At 42.6% G+C, this 18,671-nt stretch overlaps 1 protein-coding gene and 1 non-coding gene across 3 annotated transcripts; one reads left to right on the plus strand and one right to left on the minus strand.

The window, feature by feature from the left end:
• The first annotated feature begins 22 nt into the window (after window positions 1–22).
• Rab2b (RAB2B, member RAS oncogene family) lies at window positions 23–18,018 on the plus strand. 2 transcript variants are annotated; one of them, XM_021652300.2, is made up of 8 exons: window positions 23–220; window positions 445–516; window positions 4,202–4,269; window positions 8,665–8,747; window positions 8,942–9,034; window positions 13,631–13,742; window positions 14,777–14,845; window positions 16,050–18,018. In XM_021652300.2, exons 1-8 carry the CDS (start codon window positions 175–177, stop codon window positions 16,158–16,160), a joined length of 654 nt encoding a protein of 217 aa, XP_021507975.1. In that variant the 5' UTR covers window positions 23–174; the 3' UTR covers window positions 16,161–18,018. The 2 variants fall into 2 exon arrangements, with proteins under 2 accessions (XP_021507975.1, XP_021507977.1); XM_021652302.2 differs by lacking the exon at window positions 14,777–14,845.
• Window positions 2,648–2,749, minus strand: LOC132656672 (small nucleolar RNA SNORA72). Its single transcript, XR_009594388.1, has one exon. It is a non-coding gene; the product is annotated as a small nucleolar RNA SNORA72 (small nucleolar RNA).
• Window positions 18,019–18,671: the final 653 nt, after the last annotated feature.

The following is an 18,671-nucleotide window of genomic DNA, read 5'->3' on the forward strand; positions in this document are numbered from 1 at the left end:
GTCGGGTACTCCGGAGCCAGGGAGGATTTCTGGGGAGAGCAATAGAGACGAGGCCAGAGCTAGAAGGGCTGGAGCGGAGGCAAATCAGGAGGTCGGTAGCTTGAGTGGCTAGAGAGGTCGGAGGTAAGTGGCTGTAGAAATCGGGCGGACCCGGAACACAGACGCCTCGGGACCATGACTTACGCTTATCTCTTCAAGTACATCATCATCGGAGACACAGGTAATCCGCCGGTGGACCGCCTTCGGGCCTAGGGCGGGGATCCCACCTCCAAAATCGGCCCGGGGCGGGGCGGGGCGAGTGGGCCGGGCGAGCGGAGTTGCGCGGGGGGCGGGGCGAGCCCCGGGGGCGGGGCTCTGCCCCTTCCTTAGACCCTGGGCCCGGCCTGGGAGCCAGCTGCCTCCCGGGTGGCGTGCGTCTAGTGCACAGACACCATCCTTTTTCAGGTGTTGGGAAGTCATGTCTCCTCCTCCAGTTCACCGACAAGAGGTTCCAGCCTGTGCACGACCTCACAATAGGTAAGCGCATCCCCTCGTTCGGGAACACCTAAGAGGTAGCTGGCGAACTGCTGAAGGACAGAGTTAACAGTCTCAGCATTCTGAGTGAAAAGTTACTTCTCAAGGCCTTAGTCCGAAATCATGGTATATGAAAAATGGTAAAGGCTGGTAAACGGAGGGTAAATAATGGAAAAGTGACTTTGGAGATGGATGTAAGATAAACACTAGTTGCCGTAGAATTCTTTTTACTTCAAATGTAACTTGTATGCTTCTTGAAAATTCCACGGAAACGTGACTACCAGCCTCACACGTTGCAAAGTAAACACGGACATATGATTTGTGTGTGTGTGTTGGAGAGAAAAAGGCCAATGTAAGAGCCATCCTCGTTTTTCCTCCTTCACCTCCCTTTCCCTCTTCACCTTTTTCTCCTATTTGAGGTAGCCTCTAATTTGCACCGGCCATGAAGTCCCAGCGATCCTCCTGCCTCAGCCTCTAAGTGCTGGGAGTGCAGGCATGTACCATCACTCAGGCTTTAAAGGTTTGTTTTTGTGAATTCCACGTGTACCCTGACAATGACCTTGAACAAGTTTTGGTCTTCCCACCTCCACCTCCTAAATGCTGGGATTAGTTGTGCATCACTCTGCTCAACCTGTTCTTTTTGGTTTCTTGCTCGTTGAAATGACATTCTTACTGTTCTGAAAGAAAGAAAACTTAACTGATTTTTTTTTTTTCAAAAAGTTCCTTTAGATATTTGCTGAGGTAACAGGTATTCAGAAGACATTTTTATATCTTTGTTATAGATTGTAGCACCTTAAAGTAGAAATATTTTTTACATAGGGAGTATATTTACATAGGATGACCGAATTTAGACTATAGCATACTAGATCAATAATATTTCTTGGAAATCTGAATTCCTCATGCTATGTGCAAAATACTGTATGAAGATAGAAAAGTGGATGAATTATCTGCTTATAATGCAGTAGTTTTTTGTTTGTTTGGTTGGTTTGTTTGGTTTTGGCTTTTTGAGACAGGATTTCTCTGTGTAGCCTTGGCTGTCCTGGACTCACTTTGTAGACCAGGCTGGCCTCAAACTCAGAGATCTGCCTGCCTCTGTCTCCCAGAGTGCTGGGATCAAAGGCGAGTGCACTGCTACTCCCAGCTATGGAGCAGTGTTTTTAAAATGATTATTTTTGAAGTATTGTCCTTGAAAGAGATAAATTTTACCTTCAAATAGAAAAATGCCAAAAGCCATATCATTTTGCCAGTTTCTACATACTGCTTTGAGGAGGCTATTTTCCAGTGCATTCTAGGACTTGCTGGTGGTTCAGGATATTTTGTCCTTAAAGCCTGTTTCTTAGGCAGCTTCCTTAATTGCAAATGAAACTAGTTTCAGAATTGCAGTAAAGAGTGCTGCTTCACACACAGAACTTCTGGACAATTTGAGACACTGTCAAGAAACGCTTTCAAGGGATCGATAGTGGCTGGATTGAGCATGGGGGTGAGAAGTAGAGGAGAAAATGCTTTCAAGGGAGTTGGAGAGCTGATTCAGCAGTTAAGAGCATTGGCTGCTCTTTCAGAGGACAAGGGTTCAATTCCCAGCATCCACATGGCAGCTCATAACCATCTGTCACTCCAGTTCCACAGGGATCCTTTGCCCTCTTCTGGCCTCCACAGGTACCAGGCACACATGTGTCACACACACTCTTATGTGCAGGCAAAATACTTTATGCATAAAATTAAATAAGTCTTAAAAAAAGAAGAAACTGTTTAGAAGTTCTTTGAAAAAAATTACCTAGTCAGATTTCAGACAAACTAACATTCCTAAGAATTTATTTTGATTTTATTTTTTCCTAGAATTGTCAATTTTCTAGACTTTTTTTCTATGAATTGTAGCTTTGTAATTCAGTTAATGGAATTGATTTCCTACAGTGACCACACATTTTTTTTTTCATTGAGACAAGAATTTTCTGTGTAGCCCTAGCTGTCCTGGAACTTGCTTTATAGTGAATATACATTCTTCTGACATTATGTTCCAGTTTTTACAAGTAACTGCACTGCCACTTTTTTTGAGGCTTATACAAGATAATCTAGATAGAGTCTCAGTCATAAGGTCTTATAATAACTCAACTGATTATATAATAAATAGAACCTGGTTTATTACCAGAATTTGTAAAACCAGACCTAGGGAAGAACTATCTCTGGCAACACATATGGTCATTTTTTCCCCCTCAGATTTGTTTTAAAAAATTGGGGTGGGGGCAGTCCTGGAGAGATGGCTCAGAGGTTAAGAGCACTGGCTCTTCTTCCACAGGTCTTGAGTTCAATTCCCCGCAGCCATATGGTGGCTCGTAACCATCTATAATGAGAACTGGTGCCCTCTTCTGGCCTGCTGGCACACATGCAGGCAGAACACCAAACATAATAAATAAATACATCCTTAATTTTTTTTATTTGTATGTATATTCATGTCTATTTGCATATGTGTGTACAGGTGACTGCCGGGGCTAGAGATTGTTTAATACCCTGGAGCTGGAGTTACAGGTAGTTGTGATCTGAGCCACCAGTTATGAGTGTTGGGAACCAAACTCAGATCCTTTCCAGGAGCAACAAGTACACTTTCCACTGAGCCATTTCTCCAGCTTCTCATGGACTTAACATAGCAAATTTTGTTCTGATTAAGATCAGACCAGCAGAGGAAGACAATGCAGCCAGTCCTGATGAGACCTGATAGGCTAGGGTCAGATGGAAGGAGAGGAGGACCCCCCTATCAGTGGACTTGGAGAGAGGAATGGGAGGAGATGAGGGAGGGAAGGTGGGATTGCGAGGGAATGAGGGAGAGGGCTACCGCTGGGATACAAAGTGAATAAACTGTAAAATTTAATAAAATTAAAAATTAAAAAATTCATAACAGTGAGAATATTTGTATTTATTTATTCTTAATTAGCTGTTCCCTTATCTATAGTTGGGTGCCCCCTCCTTAGGTCATTATCACTTAGCATCTCCTTGTTTATTTTTGGTGCAAGTGATTAAATGAAGAGACTTATGTGCTAGTAGTTGCGCTATCACTGAGTTATCCTATAGCTATAGAGTGCATTTTTTCCTGAGTAGACTTAAGCCAACCTTGAATTTGCTATACAAGTACATGATGACCTTGAGTTTCTGACCCTAGTGATGCTACTGCCTTTACCTCTTGAGAGCTGGGATTACATTCTTTGCAATGCCCAGTTTAGGGGTCCTGGAGTGTGCGTGCCAAGCGCATGCATGCATGAGTGTGCAGGTGCCCATGGAGTCTGGAAAAGAGTATTGGATCCTTTGGAGCTGGAATTGTGGGCAGTTGTGCACTAGCTGATGAGGGCTTTAGGAACCAAATTCCAGTCCCAAGAAGTACATGAATGCTTTGCTCTTACTTCTGCACCATCTCTCCAGCCCTGTGCTCCGTCTCATGTGGTTCTGAGGATTGAATCCTGGGCTTCATTCATTCTTGGCAAGTACTGTATCAAGTGAGCTATATCCTCTAGTCCATGGGTTTTTAGAATTCTAGAAAAGAATCTAAAAGGAACGCAACTCAATTGGAGCCGTAAACACCAGTATTGGACTGCAGTGAGTGAAAACAAGCATTCATCACACTTTGGGAAAAGTATGACCTCCACATTAACATGTACGTGTTCATGACAGTCATAGTCCTTCTTTTGGCCTTCACTGACAGGTGTGGAGTTTGGAGCACGTATGGTCAACATTGATGGAAAACAAATCAAACTACAAATCTGGGATACGGTAAGAGAGGACAAAACAATTTAGTGCCCGACCAAAACCCAGTTAAAATAGTAAAAGCTAATGCAGCCATGTGTGATGCTATACACTTGCAGTTTTAGAACTGTAGGACGAGGCAAGCAGCTCAAGAAAAGTCAAGTCAGGAGAGATTACATACTGAGATATTCAGATAAAAAAAAGCGTCATGTCTTTTTAATTTTAAATGACTCAACTTTGGGGAAGCTGGAGCCAGGTAGAACTCTTAAGTCCAGCCTGGTCTACAAAGTGAGTTTCAGGACAGTCAGGGCTACACAAAGAAACCCGGTCTTGAAAAAACCAAAACCAAGGGGGCTGGAGAGATGGCTCAGAGGTTAAGAGCACTGCTTGCTCTTCCAGAGGTCCTGAGTTCAATTCCCAGCAACCACATGGTTGCTTACAACCATCTATAATAAAATATGGTGCCCTCTTTTGGTGTTCAGGTATACATGCAGGCAGAACATTGTATACTTAGTAAAATAAATAAATCTTAAAGAAAAAACAAAAAAAAATTTGTACTATCCAATATAGTTTTATACTATCCAATATAGTAAAAAAATAAAAAAAAAAAACAATAAATGTTTATGTGGCAAGAGGTAAATGTCCGCTTATAGAAAACCCTTTTCTAGCTCACGTTGTTGCTATTCTGCCAGAGGAATACACTCTTAATGATTCAGTGCATATACTTTCAGAATTCTGTGCATTTAAACTCATAAGTAATAGAATTTGCTGTCTGGGCAGTGGTAGCACACGCCTTTATTCCCAGCACTAGGGAGGCAGAGGCAGGCAGATCTCTGTGGATTTGAGGCCAGCCTGGTCTATGGAGAGTTTCAGGCTACACAGAGAAGCCCTGTCTTGCAAAACCAAAATAAATAAATAAAAGAGAAGACACTGAGGATTCTTCTGACAGTGAACAAAAAAGAACTTAGCCGTGGGAAAGGAGTAACCTCAGTGATCATCATGGTGGAAAGCAAATAGGCATGGCACTGGAGCAGTAGCTAGAGCTTTACATCCTGATCTTCAGGCCACAGGCAGGAGAATATTGGACCTGGCGTGGGCTTTTGAAACCTCAAAGCCAGCCCCCGGTGGCACACTTCCTCCATCAAAGCCACACCTCCTAATCCTTCTCAAAGAGTTCTACTAACTGGGGAACAAGCATTCAAAGATGAACCTGTGATTACCATTGTCATTCACACCACCCGTATTCCAATACTTGAAAGGCTGAAGCAGGAGTACCTTACATTCAAGGCTGGCCTGAGCTACATCATGAGTTGTAGGCTAATCAAGGCTACAGAGAGACCCAATTTCACAATACAAAACCCAAAATGAGAAAACTCCATGTTAGTTATTTGCTGCTTCAAACGTTTTACCACCTGGGCATGGAGAAGTTTATTTGAGATTGCTATGGACCCTTCTAAGTTGAACTAGACAGTCTTTCTAGCGTACTGGCTCCAAGTGTTTATAAATTTGACAGAGAAGAAAAAGTAGAGATTTGATGTGAAGAAGTTTCCTGATTGTGAGCTGGAAGCCAGACTGTCTTTCCATGTGTTGTCTACACCCCTACTTCCTCCGACCCTCACCTTGCTTACTTGAGACTGTGTCTCACTGTGAAGCTTAGGCTGGGCAGGCATTCCCCTTATCATGCCTCAGCCTCTTAAGTACTGGTACACCAGTGGGTGCCAGCTAACCCTGTATGGAGTAAGGAGGAAGCTTTTCAAGCAGAGAAGAAAATAACGAAAAGAGAATAAAGCAAAAACAGGACCCCAGAAGAGCTGGGGGGCACTATGACAGAGTAAATATAAAACTCTATGGAGTTCTTAGTGGACAAAGGTGCTTTTCATATCTTAAAAGTGTTTCTAGAATTTCCAGTAAAAGGCTAAGAAATTGTGTGATGTCTTCAGAGGTTGTGTCTCTGGGGAGAAAGTCACTGTAAGTTAGTAAACTGTCTTTCCACATTTATACCCCCAATTTAGATTGTAACACTTCTGTGCTATGAAGTACTGTGGTTCTGCATTTTCATTACAGCTCTGTTGTATGGTTTTTGGTCAGTTATTAAACTTGTCCCTTCTGGTGGAGTGGTACACACCTGTAATCCCAGAACTCTGGGAGGCAGAGGCAGATGATCTCTGTGTCAAGGCCAGCCTGGTCTACAAAGTGAGTGTACGACAGCCAAGGCTATACATAGAGACCCTGTCTCAAAAAAAACCAAAAAGTCCCTCTGAGCTTTATTTTCCCCATTTTTGAAGGAAAACAATATCAGTCTCCTTTAGGGCTTCTAGGAGAATTAAATGAGATGATATATGTGATTGTTTCTCATGGTTCCTAATATACTTCTAGGAAAAAAAAATAATAGTTTAAAATATTATTGTAGAGTCTGGAGAGATAGATGGCTCAGTGGTTGAGAGTACTTGTTGTTCTTACAAAGGATCTAGGTTTGATCCCCAGGACCGATATGGTGGCTCAAAACTATCTGTTTCTTCAGTTCTAGGGAATCCAATGCCACCTTCTGACCATTATAGGTACCAGGCATGCCCACGGTGTACATACAAACATGCAGGCAAAACACTCATACCCATAAAATTAAATAAATTTCAAACAAAAATTATGTTATTGTAGTATCAGTGCTATTACCAGTTGGTGGTATGCAATAAAAACCCATTTATGGTCCCATGTTTCCATCATAGTTTTCCTGGTGATAGTAGATGGATAATAACTTTCACTTCCCAGTTTTTATGGGGAGAAATTATTCCAACAATGTGAAAACTTTTCTAACAGAATTGATTCAACACAGAAAGTATTCTGTGTGTTGTTTTGTTTTGTTTTTTGAGACAGTCTCTCTATGTAGCCTAGTCTGGCCTCAAACTCCAGGTTGTCTTGCTTTAGTCTCCTGGGTACCAGGATGCTGGATGACTACTCGTATTAGAGGCAGGCACCAGCACAGCAGGCTGTGTATGTTTATGAATGTGCATGTGTGTGAGTTGCTCACACAGGCCAGAGAGGGCCATTTGGATCCTAGGAGCTGGGGTTACATGTGTTTGTGTGCTGCCCAGTATGGGTTCTGTGGCCTGAACTTCCATTCTCTCATAGAGCAGTAAACAATCGTAGTGCATAAACCATCTCACCAATCCAGTGTTTTTATTTAAATGACACCGTGGTTCCCTTAAACAAAAATGAAGAGCTATTACATTAAAAAACAAAAGTTGCTGCTACTTCTTCTTCTCCTCCTCCCCTCCCCCCAAATGGCAGATGATACAGGCGCAGCAGGAGGGCCACAACTATTTGGGGGAAGAGGGGTAGAAAACAAAAGTATCTAGTGCATAGGGGGAATTAATTGCTCAGTTATTAAAAAGCCAATTATTTTGGCCCCATCAGAAAAGAATTCCTTGTCTTTTTTTTTTTTTTAAGACAATGTCTGTGTAGCCTTGGCAATCCTGGAGCTCACTCTGTAGACCAGGCTGCCCTTAAACTCAGAGATCCACCTGCCTCTTCCTCTGGAGAACTGGGATTAAAAGCGTGTGCCACTACCATCCAGCTGAACAAGATTCTTTTAAGGAAACCTATTGTAGGTCCTGGATCATTTCCTATTCCTATTCCTTGTTTGTTTGTTTGTTTGTTTGTTTGTTTGTTGAGACAGGGTTTCCCTGTGTAGCCTTGGCTGTCTTAGACTCACTTTGTAGACCAAGCTGGCCTCCAACTAACAGAGATCCACCTGCCTCCGCCTCTGCCTCCCTGAGTGCTGGGATTACATGTGCGCCACCATGCCTGGCTCATTTCCTATTCCTTATTCCTATTTCCCACAGGATCTCAGCAAGGAACTTCCAAGTATTCTTGCTGTTATCAGAGAAACGCCACGGGTTACTCAGCATAAGCTCAGTGCCTATATCTGATTTTCTGCATTGTTGCATTGGAATGTGCCTTCCATTGGACAGGGTATTGACATTCTAAATTAATTTTCCCCCTTTTTACTAGATAAAAACAGAAAAAGTCATGTAGTGTATTCAACATCATATTTGGGATTGAGTTTCCAGCCCCATTTGCACGTTTACTCTAAAGGATATTGAGAAACATATGTGAAGGTTGTTGCTGTCATGCTATTGGCATTGAGTGTCTGGGACCTAAGGATAATGACTCTCTAACAGTTAGTTAATGGACAGTCTCATAAGGAGTCATAACTGACCCACCTGAGATCTCAATCACATTTTTATTGAAAAGTAGCCCACCTGGGCCCCTTCCTGGACAGGCACATTTCTTTTATTATTTATAATCTAGCACAAGTTCTTTCTTTAGTTAAATCTTTTGTTTTAGGGTGGCATGTGAGCAAGTCACTTCTCTGGAAATAACCTAGTTTTACTGGGATTTTTTATTGCCATGTTGATGGTAAAGGCTGGGCAAGAGTCCTTCCGTTCTATCACCCGTTCCTACTACAGGGGAGCAGCTGGAGCACTACTGGTGTATGACATCACAAGGTGAGCCGGCTGGAGTGTGGGAGGGGAGCTTGCCTGACATCCCTAAAGCTGTCCTCTCTCTTCGGCTCCTGCCAAGGACACGGAGTAGGGACTGCTGCTGTTTTGCACACATGTAATCTCCCTTTCTCATGTATTTGGAGCAACTTTGGCTTTTTGAAACAGGCACCTGACCATCGTTCTAAATTGTTCTGTAGACGTGAAACCTTCAACCACCTGACCTCGTGGTTAGAGGATGCACGCCAGCACTCAAGCTCGAACATGGTGATAATGCTGATTGGGAATAAGAGGTAAAAATTCCATCTTCATAAATACTAGTTACCAGGAGGACTCAAGCTTTCTCTGTGGATAATTGAATTTCTTTTGTTCTATTTTGTTTGGTTTTGATTTGGAGACAGAGCGTCACTGAAGTACCCTGGTTGGCCTGGAACTTTGTAGCACAGGCTGGCCTAAAATATGCTGCCAGCTGCCTGCTTTCCTTCCCAGGGCTGGGACTGTAGGCATGTGCCATCTGACTGACACTGGATTGCTTAATACTGAGTTTCCTAATATATTATCTTAGTAAGAAAATGTTGCTATGGTTCGATACACATAAAATTTACCATCTTAACTACTTTTTAAAGTATTTTGTAGCCCTAAACATATTAAAATTGTTCTTTCATTTCCTCAGACTTTAGAACCATTGAATTCTATCATATCTCTTGCCCTCAGTGTTTTCCTTGGCATCTGCCAACTACCGTTCTTTCTTTTCTTTTTTTTTTTCCTTTTTGTTGTTGTTGTTGTTATTGTTGTTGAAACAGGGCCTTAGCTGGCCTCACTACATAGACTAGGCCAGAGTGCTAGGCATCATCATGGAATCCTAAAAGTTGGGAAGTGGAGGTAGGTGGATCAGGATTTTAAAGCTGTCTTTGGATACATAGAGAGAGATGGAGATTAGCCTGGGCTGGATGAACCCCAAAACAGGCTGGAGAGATGGCTCAGGAGATGAAGAATGCTTTCTCCTCTTCCGAGGATCTGAGTTCTGTTTCCAGCATTCATGTCAGGTGGCTCCCTGTTACCTGTAACTCTAGCTGCAGAAGATCCTACACCCTCTTCTGGCCTCTAGGAACCCAAACACAAGTGGCATACATATCTAAACAAATACATACACATACTTTTAAAAAAAATCTTCGAAAGCAAAATGTTAGACCTGAGTAACTGTATTGACTGGTTTTGTGTGTCATGTGTCAACTTGACCCAAGTTAGAGTCATCAGAGAAGAAGGCACCTCAGTTGAGAAAATGCCTCCATGAGATCCAGCTGTAAGGCATTTTCTCAATTAGTGGGCAGTGGGGGAGGGCCCAGCCAATGGTGGGTGGTGCCATTCCTGGGCTGGTGGTCCTGGGTTCTGTAAGAAAGCAGCCAGAGCAAGCCAGTAAGCAGTACCCTCCATGGCCTCTGCATCAGTTCCTGCTTCCAGTTCCAGCCCTGCTTGAGTTCCTGTACTGACTACTTTTGGTGATGAACATGATTCAGTGTGGAAGTATAAGCCAGATAAACCCTTTCCTCCCCAACTTGATTTTTGGCTATGCTGTGTTGTTGCAGCAATAGAAACCCAAGACAGTAACATGTTTTGGGTCATTGAGATGTCTCAGTAGGTAAGGGCAGTTGCTGCCAAGCGTGATGACATAACGTTTGACCCGGATCATACACGGTAGAAAGAGAGAGCCAACCATTCCACACGTTGCCTTTTGACTTCTACATATCTTCCTGTCACATGTATATCAGACAGGTAAAACATACACAATAAATCAATAAAATAACATACTTCTTTGAAGACAGTCTCAGGTGTTGCAGACTAGCCTTGTACACACTGTAACCTCAAATCCTCCTGCTTTTCTCCTCTACGTGCTAGGATTACTAAGGGCAAGCACCACAAGCCTGGTGCCAAAGTTGAACTCAGTTCTTTGTATAAGCATTTCAGCAAACAAACTACATTTCAGGCTCCTAATAATAGCTTGATAACTATTTGAAAAATTACAATAATAAATAAATGTTTATATTTCCTTTTTAAAAATTCCATCTTTAAACATCAACAGTTACTATGATCGGTGTACTTGTGTCTTTTAGGTACAGTAAAGCCTGAGAGTCAGCAGTGGGTTCTGCCACTCTCGTTTCCTGTTACATACTGATTTTTAAAAGTGTTATTATTACTATAATTATTTTATTTTGTGAGACAGAATCTCAGTATGTAGCCCTGGCTGGCCCGACCAGGCTTTGTAGACCAGGCTGCCTAGAATTCATAGAGACCCACCTGCATCAGCCGCTGTCTGGAGTGCTGGGATTAAAAGCATGTGCCACTACACCCACTATGTTTTCATGTGGGCCCTCCCCCACTGCCCACTAATTGAGAAAATGCCTTACAGCTGGATCTCATGGAGGCATTTTCTCAACTGAGGTGCCTTCTTCTCTGATGACTCTAACTTGGGTCAAGTTGACACATGACACACAGTTTTTGAAACAGGATCTCACTGTGTAGCCTAGCCTGGCCTTGAACTCACAATCCTCCTGTGTAAGCCTCCCAACTGCTCGGGTTATAGACTTTTGAACACCTTGTCTTCTCATCTTGTGTCATTTTGGAGTTGTGAAAGCCCAATAGACAGAATTGCAAGTGGTTGAGAGGCAGAAACTTCATTTTTATGTGTTAAGTTTGGGGTGCCTTTTGTAGGTCTGTTGTTCTTTAATAGAGGTTCTGGCTAGTTTTATGTCAACTTGATACAAGCTAGTGTCATCAGAAAGGAGGGAGCCCAGTTAAGAAAAAGCCTCCCTAAGATTGGGCTGTAGGCAAGCTTGTATGTAGGGCATTTTCTTAGTGATTAAAGGAGGAGGGCCGTTCCTGGTCTGGTGGTCTTGGCATCTGTAAAAAGCAAGCTGAGGGCTGGTGAGATGGCTCAGAGGTTTAAGAACATTGGCTCCTCTTCCAGAAGTTCTGAGTTTGACTCCCAGAAACCACGTGGTGGCTTACAACCATCTATAAAGGGATGTGACGCCCTCTTCTGGCTTGCAGGTGTATATACAAACAGCACATTGAGAGAGAAGGAGGGAGATAGAGAGACAGAGAGAAGGAGAAAGAAAGAAAGCAAGATAAGCAAGCCATGAGGAACAAGCCAGTAAGCAGCACCCCTCAATGGCCTCTATATCAGCTCCTCCCTCCACATTCCTGCCCTGTTTAAGTTCTTGTCCTAGGGCTGGAGAGATGGCTCAGCCAATAAAGGCTAGGCTCACAACCAACAATATAAGTTCCTGTTTTGCCTTTCTTTAATGATGAACTGTGATGTGGAAACTTAATGTGGATAAATCCTTTCCTTCTCCTCAGCACTACCACTTCCTTCTCCTCTACTCTTCTTCTCCTCTTCCTCCTCCCCTCTTACCCCTCTTCTTTTTCTTTTCTCCTCCTCTTTCTCCCCTTCCTCTTCTTCTTTGATTAAAAAGCTAGAATCTTCCAGGGAGTAGTGGTACACACCTTTAATCCTAGCACTTGGGCAGAGGCAGGTGGATCCCTGAGTTTGAGGCCATCTTCATGTACAGAGCAAGTTCCAGGACAGCCAGGTCAACACAGAGAAACCCTGTTTTTACCAGCTTTTTAAATTTTTTCTCTCATATGTTACATCCCTAACAGTTTCCCCTCCCTCTTCTTTTCCCCACCCCATCCACTCCTCCTCTGTTTCTCTTCAGAAACATGGCTATCAAGTTACAGTATGACTAGGCATCTCCCCTCATGTCAAGGCTGGGCTAGGCAACCCAGAAGGAGGAAGAGCAGTCAAAAGAGCCAGAGACAGTCTCTGATCCCACTGTTAGGAGTCCCACAAGAACACCAAGCTACACAACTGTAACGTGTGCCTAGGAAGACCCATGCAGGCGTTGATTCTGTGGTTTTTCTTGTATGTTTTCACTACCTTTTTTTTTTTTTTTTTTTTCTGTATCTAATGACCTTTCCATGCTACTTCATTTCTTTTCTTGGGTCCTTTTCTCCCCGTATTACATAATATTATCCATATCACCTTCTCTAAGTCCAAAGTGTTAAGTATCTTATACACACTAGGAATGAGACTAGTAAGAGTTAAGGGGACCAATCTCCTTAGTCCTAGCTTAATCTCTCATGAGTTCATTCTGGAAATGAGAGTCAGTTGGGCAATGGTTGCACATGCATTTAACCCCAGCTCTTGGGAGGTAGAGGCAGGCAGATCTCTGTGAGTTGGAAGCCGGTATAGTCTACAGAGAAAATTCCCAGGGCAGCCACTTCTACAAAGAGAAACCTTGTCTTGGGGGGGGGGGGGGGGGGCTGGACATAGTGGTGCACACCTGTAATCCCAGCACTCAAGAATACAGAGGCAGGCAGATCTCTGAGTTCAGGCCTAGCCTCCTCTACAGAGCAAGTCCAAGAAAGCCAAGGCTACACAAAGAAACCCTGTCTTAGTGGGGTTTGAGGAGGGAACATGGTAAAAAACAAACAAAAAAGGAAAAAAAACAAGAGAGAGTCATCATTACAGGATGCTAAGTCCTTAGACATGAGCCTTCTGGTAAAAAGTGCTCCCTTATCATCTCTACTGGCTGTCCTGGATCCCACTTGAAAAGGCATAGGAGACCTTGAGTGACTGGGGTTTGCCCACCTCTCTCTCTGTAGCAGAGAACAGTATTATCTTCAGCTTGCACAAGCTATTCTGAGTGTGAGCAATATCTTCCAAGAGACTAGAGAAGTTGGTGAGTCTACTCAGAAGAGTGTCATGTAGGACCTATAACTTTCAAGTATCAGTTGGCAGTTTTAAACTGCTGCGGGAGCCTTTTAGAACTATGGTTACCCCCTTATCTTAAATCTTTAAAGTTTCCTCCCTAATTAATCTCTTACAGTGATCTGGAATCCCGAAGGGATGTGAAAAGAGAGGAAGGAGAGGCCTTTGCTCGGGAGCACGGCCTTATATTCATGGAAACATCAGCCAAGACAGCCTGCAATGTTGAAGAGGTATTATTCAGAAGTGGGGAGAATGGCTTAGAAGTCACGCTATTATTGTCCTGTTCTTCAGAATCCTTTTCTCCATGGGACGAGGATAAACAAGAACGTACTGTGGTCAGAGTGACTGTCTCCTTCCAAGGGAATTGTCCTGTTCTCTTTCACTCTAATAACAAAGGTCTTACTTTTGCCAAGGATAACAATAATTAGCACATATGGATTAGATGCCGCTGTTATTTACAAATCACTTTACTTGAGAATCTGACAGAAACTGCCCCCATTGTGACTCCAGGTGTTGACTGTATTGCCCAGCTAAGTGTATTTGTTTTATTTGTACTGCCTGCTAACCTATGACCTAGGAACATCAGTACTTGAATGCCATAGGAGCATTCAATGTGTTTTACTGTGGTGGTGGTTTTGTTACTGCAGATGTGGTTATGCTATGTAGCTCAGAGTACCCCTTGCTGTGTAGCTCAAGCTGGCCTGGAGTTTGCACTCTTCCTGCTTAGTCCCTGGAGCACTGAGACAGCAGGTGGAACACCATGTCTAATCAATGCTTTTACAAGATGTTTGTGGAGATAACCTTTTTGTGTGGGGACAGGAGTTGTGACAGGGTTTCTCCATGTAGCCCTGGCTGTCCTGGAACTTACTGTGTAGACCAGGCTGGCCTTGAACTCAAGAGATCCACCTGCCTCTGCCTCCCCAGTGCTGAGATTAAAGGTATGCACCGCCACCATGTCTAGCTGGAATTTTCTATATTACTCCTTTCTACTGTTTCTAAATTATTCTCAGGTTTTGTTTATTTGGTTTGTTTGCTAGAGATAGAGTGTTTCTGGGTAGCCCTGGCTGGTCTGGAACTCACTGTGTAGACCAGGCTGTCCTCAGACTTAGATCTTCTTACCTCCTCCTCCTCGGAGCTGGGGTTACAGGTATGGACCACCACACCCAGATCCTTAATCACCTTAGGAATCCAAATAAGAATATTTGTGTTTCTCTTAGGTCTCTACTTCAGTTTAAGACTGATAAATGATTTCTGTCTCCTTCAGGCCTTCATTAATACAGCCAAAGAAATATATAGGAAGATCCAGCAGGGTTTATTTGATGTCCATAATGAGGTGAGAAAGGTTTGGGGTTGGAACTGGCAGATACCTTGCTAGAAACTCCTTAGAATGTCAGCATTCCTGCCCTGAGGTCACACTAATCAGCTATCATGTCAAGATTTTTTATTTTATTTTATTTTTGTTGTTGTTTTGTTTTTGTTTTTCAAGACATGGTTTCTCTATGTAGCCTTGGCTGTCCTGGATTCACTTTGCAGGCCAGGCTGGCCTTGAACTCCTGTGATCCACCTGCCTCTGCCTCCTTGAGTGCTGGGATTACAGGCATGTGCCACTGCACCTGGCTGCTTTCTTTTTTTTTTTTTTTTTTGTACAGATATAGTAACCCATTATCAATTTCTGTTTTTTCTCAAGTCTATGAGCCCTATAGTGCTGAAAGAGATAAATTGGTGTTCTACAAACGTACATAATAATGAGAGTTTTTTTTTCTTCTTGACCTCAGTTTCTTACTATTCTAGAAGATGAGATAATTCTTAGTTATTTAGGAGGGAAACCTCTGGGACAAAACAAAAAATAATCATAGGCTAATATCCCATGTCTACTCTTCTGCCTCTTTTGGCTTATGTATGTGTATGTGGTTCACATACACATATATGCATGTCCACATGTGTGTAGATGAACATGTGGGTGTTCATCTTGAGGCCCAAGGCTGACCACAGGTGTCTTTCTCTGTCACTATTCATCTTACACATTGAGGCAGGGTCTCTATTGAACCCAGAGCTCGCCATTGAGACTATTCTGGCTAGCCAGTTTGTTCTAGGGACTCCCTGTCTTTGCCTCCAAGGACTGGGATCACAGGTGGGCTCCATGCTCATCTGGCTTCTGTGTGGTTTCTGGGGATCTCAACTGTGGACCTCATGCTTACATGGCAAGTACTTCTGCTGAGCTATCCCTTCAGCCCCCGTGTTTCTCCCCATGCTCAATCTCATCTTAATTCTGTACATAGTTGTATGTACAGAATTGTATGTACAGTATTGACCTTGAAAACAGTCAAAAGCCACTTCCAGTCAGCTATGGCTCTCCTCACAGCCAGTCATCTCACCCTCACTTGTCATATGTCATTCTTTCACAACAGTTTTCTAGAGAACACGATCTGCAGAATTTAATTAAATAATTCTCTTTTATCCCTGTCCTTCTCATTCACTTTAGTACTGATGCGGGAATTGTCCCCCTTTTTTTTAATTATTATTTTTATTTTTTACAGGCAAATGGCATCAAGATTGGGCCCCAACAGTCAATTGCAACCACATCAGCAGGAACAGGTTCCTCTCAGCGAAGCTCTTTTGATGCAGGGTCTGACTCTGGCTGCTGCTGAACATCTGGCCTGAACTCTCCCCCTGTCCTCTCCTGGAAATGCTTCAGATCAATCAGCTTAAAGAAAGAGGTCTTACTTGCTTGGCTGAGAGCAGCCTTTTTTCAGTGTGCAATGTTTTACCCTTCCACTTAAACACCAGGAGAAAATTGGGCCCTTTTCTGACCTGTCCTCCTTTAGGGACATGAGCATTCCATGTAGATTAGGGCTCTTTTCATCCTCAGATTTCTAAAATGTAGGATCAAAACTGAATGTCACAGTAGATAAAAAATAAACAACTTACTAAGTATCTCCACCTGTTTGCTAGGTGATATGGCACATACCTATAATTCCAGCACTCAGAAGGGTTGGCAGGAACTTGGAAGTCAGGCTGGGCTACATAAGTATCACTAGGCCATCTGTCTCAAAAAGCCAAAAAGAAAAGAGAGAGAAAGGAATAAAATACAATCTGTTTCTTACCTAATTTTTAGTAACTGGGGTGAAGGATATTCTGATTGAACATTTAGGATTAAGACTCTAGATAGCCATTGGATAATACATCTATACATAATAATTTCATTGAGTTTATTGCCTTTCCCTGGAAATCTGCTTGTCATTTCATAAGAGCTGGGTGCCTCTGTACTGTCTCATTGCTAGTTTCTTTTTATTTATTGTGTTTGTGCACAGCCTTAAGCATCATTCCTCAGAAGCCCAGCCTCAGGACAGCATCTTTTACGGGGACCCAGAGGGTCATGCTTAAGCTAGGCTATCTGGCTGGTACTAGACCTGTAGCCACATACCTTAATTGCTCATTTTGTTTAGGGATCAGTTTTAGCATTACAGTTTCTTTCACCAAATTGATCTCTACTGTTTTATCACTCTTTCTCTCACCTCTTTCTTTTTGTTTCGCCTGTGTGTGTGTGTGCACACGCATGCGCGTGCTGGAGATGAAATATAGGTTCTTAAACATGTTAGGTAAATGCTGTGCCACTGAGCTGTACCCTCAGGAGCCTACTCTTTTACCTTTTGTTTTGAGGCAACTTGTCTAGGCTAGCCTTGAACTTGCAGGCCCTAAACTTGGGATTCTGATGCTTCAGACTCCCAGGCAGATGGGCATACTCCCTAACCAACCAGATCTGTTAGACTTTTATTCTAATCAAGCTTATTGGCTTACTAAATATAATATATTTACTCCAACTTCTGTACCTTTGCATATGTTCTACCCTCTTCTAACATTATAATGACTTTTTTTTTAAAGGAAATCCTCATTGACTGACCTACGGAGTTCCAAGCAATTATTAACACAGTATCTTAGCATTCCTATGTTATTCATATGTAATTTATTTGTATATGTTTTACTTTGTAAATATGTTTTATAATGCTTTTTTTTTGGGGGGGGGTGTCTATCTCATACAGGTTGTAAGTTTGGTCATTTCTATCCCAGCATCCTTTACTCTGCTATGTGCGAGTCATGATCTTGAACTTGAATGGCATACTTTAAAATGCAAGGCTGTAGACTTTAGAAGAAACAAAAGGCCTTATAGTTCTCTTTGTAATTGTACTGCACTTTTTCCCATCTACTTACCCTGGGTTTTCTAGTGCTCTTCTGCCCTGCCTCACTGTAACTTACTGTCTCCATTCTATGCAGCATTCAATAAGAATACCTGCCAGCAAGATTCAGATAAGTAGATACTTCACCTGCTCCTTAGAATATATACTACTACTTTAGCCCAGTTTGCCTTGCTCCACTCATTACACCGCCTTCTGGGACAGTTGCTGTCTTTTTTACTTGCTCGTTTTCCTTCACAGCACTGAGGTCTCACCAAATTTCTAATTTTTAATGTCAATGACTGTTTTCCTATTAAATATATGCATGATCCAAGCTGTTTCTGTTTCCTGTGTTAACCTCACTGTGCCCTGGGTGTAAGTGGGTAATACCCTCCTATAGTATTGCACCAGAGATACCTCCTCCTTAGAACTGGCTTTTATATTGAATTCTGCTCACAATAGTAGCAATAAAGTTAACTCTGCCTCATTCCAAAAAGGTTTAGTGCTCGTTGAATTTGCATTTAGCCTGCCTTCCATACCAGGCATAAAACTGAGCATATAGTTTAGTACTTTTCTTTTTTTTTTTTTTTTTCTCCCTCCCCTTCTTTTCTCTGTAGGACAGCCCAGGCTGTCCTAGAACTCCTGATCCTCCTGTATTGGCCTCCTGAGTGCTGAATGTTCCAGCACACTCATCATTGTTGTAGTTTCTGTTGAAAAGTTTTTCTTAGCCAGGCACAGTGGTGCACACCTGTAATCCCAGGACTCTGGGAGGCAGAGGCAAGCGGATCTCTGTGAGTTCAAAGACAGCCTGGTCTACAAAGAGAGTTCAAGACAGCCAAGGCTATACAGAGAAATACTATCTTGAAAAACAACAAGAAAAGAACAAAAGAAAAGTTTTCCTTTACTGTTCAAAAAAAAATTTTTACAGTATTTTGCCTACAGCTGTTAGCCTCAGAATGAGGATATTTCAATGTTTTCAAATATCTG

Source organism: Meriones unguiculatus, chromosome 9 (genome assembly GCF_030254825.1).
Source record: "Meriones unguiculatus strain TT.TT164.6M chromosome 9, Bangor_MerUng_6.1, whole genome shotgun sequence".
Taxonomy (NCBI): Eukaryota; Metazoa; Chordata; class Mammalia; order Rodentia; family Muridae; genus Meriones; species Meriones unguiculatus.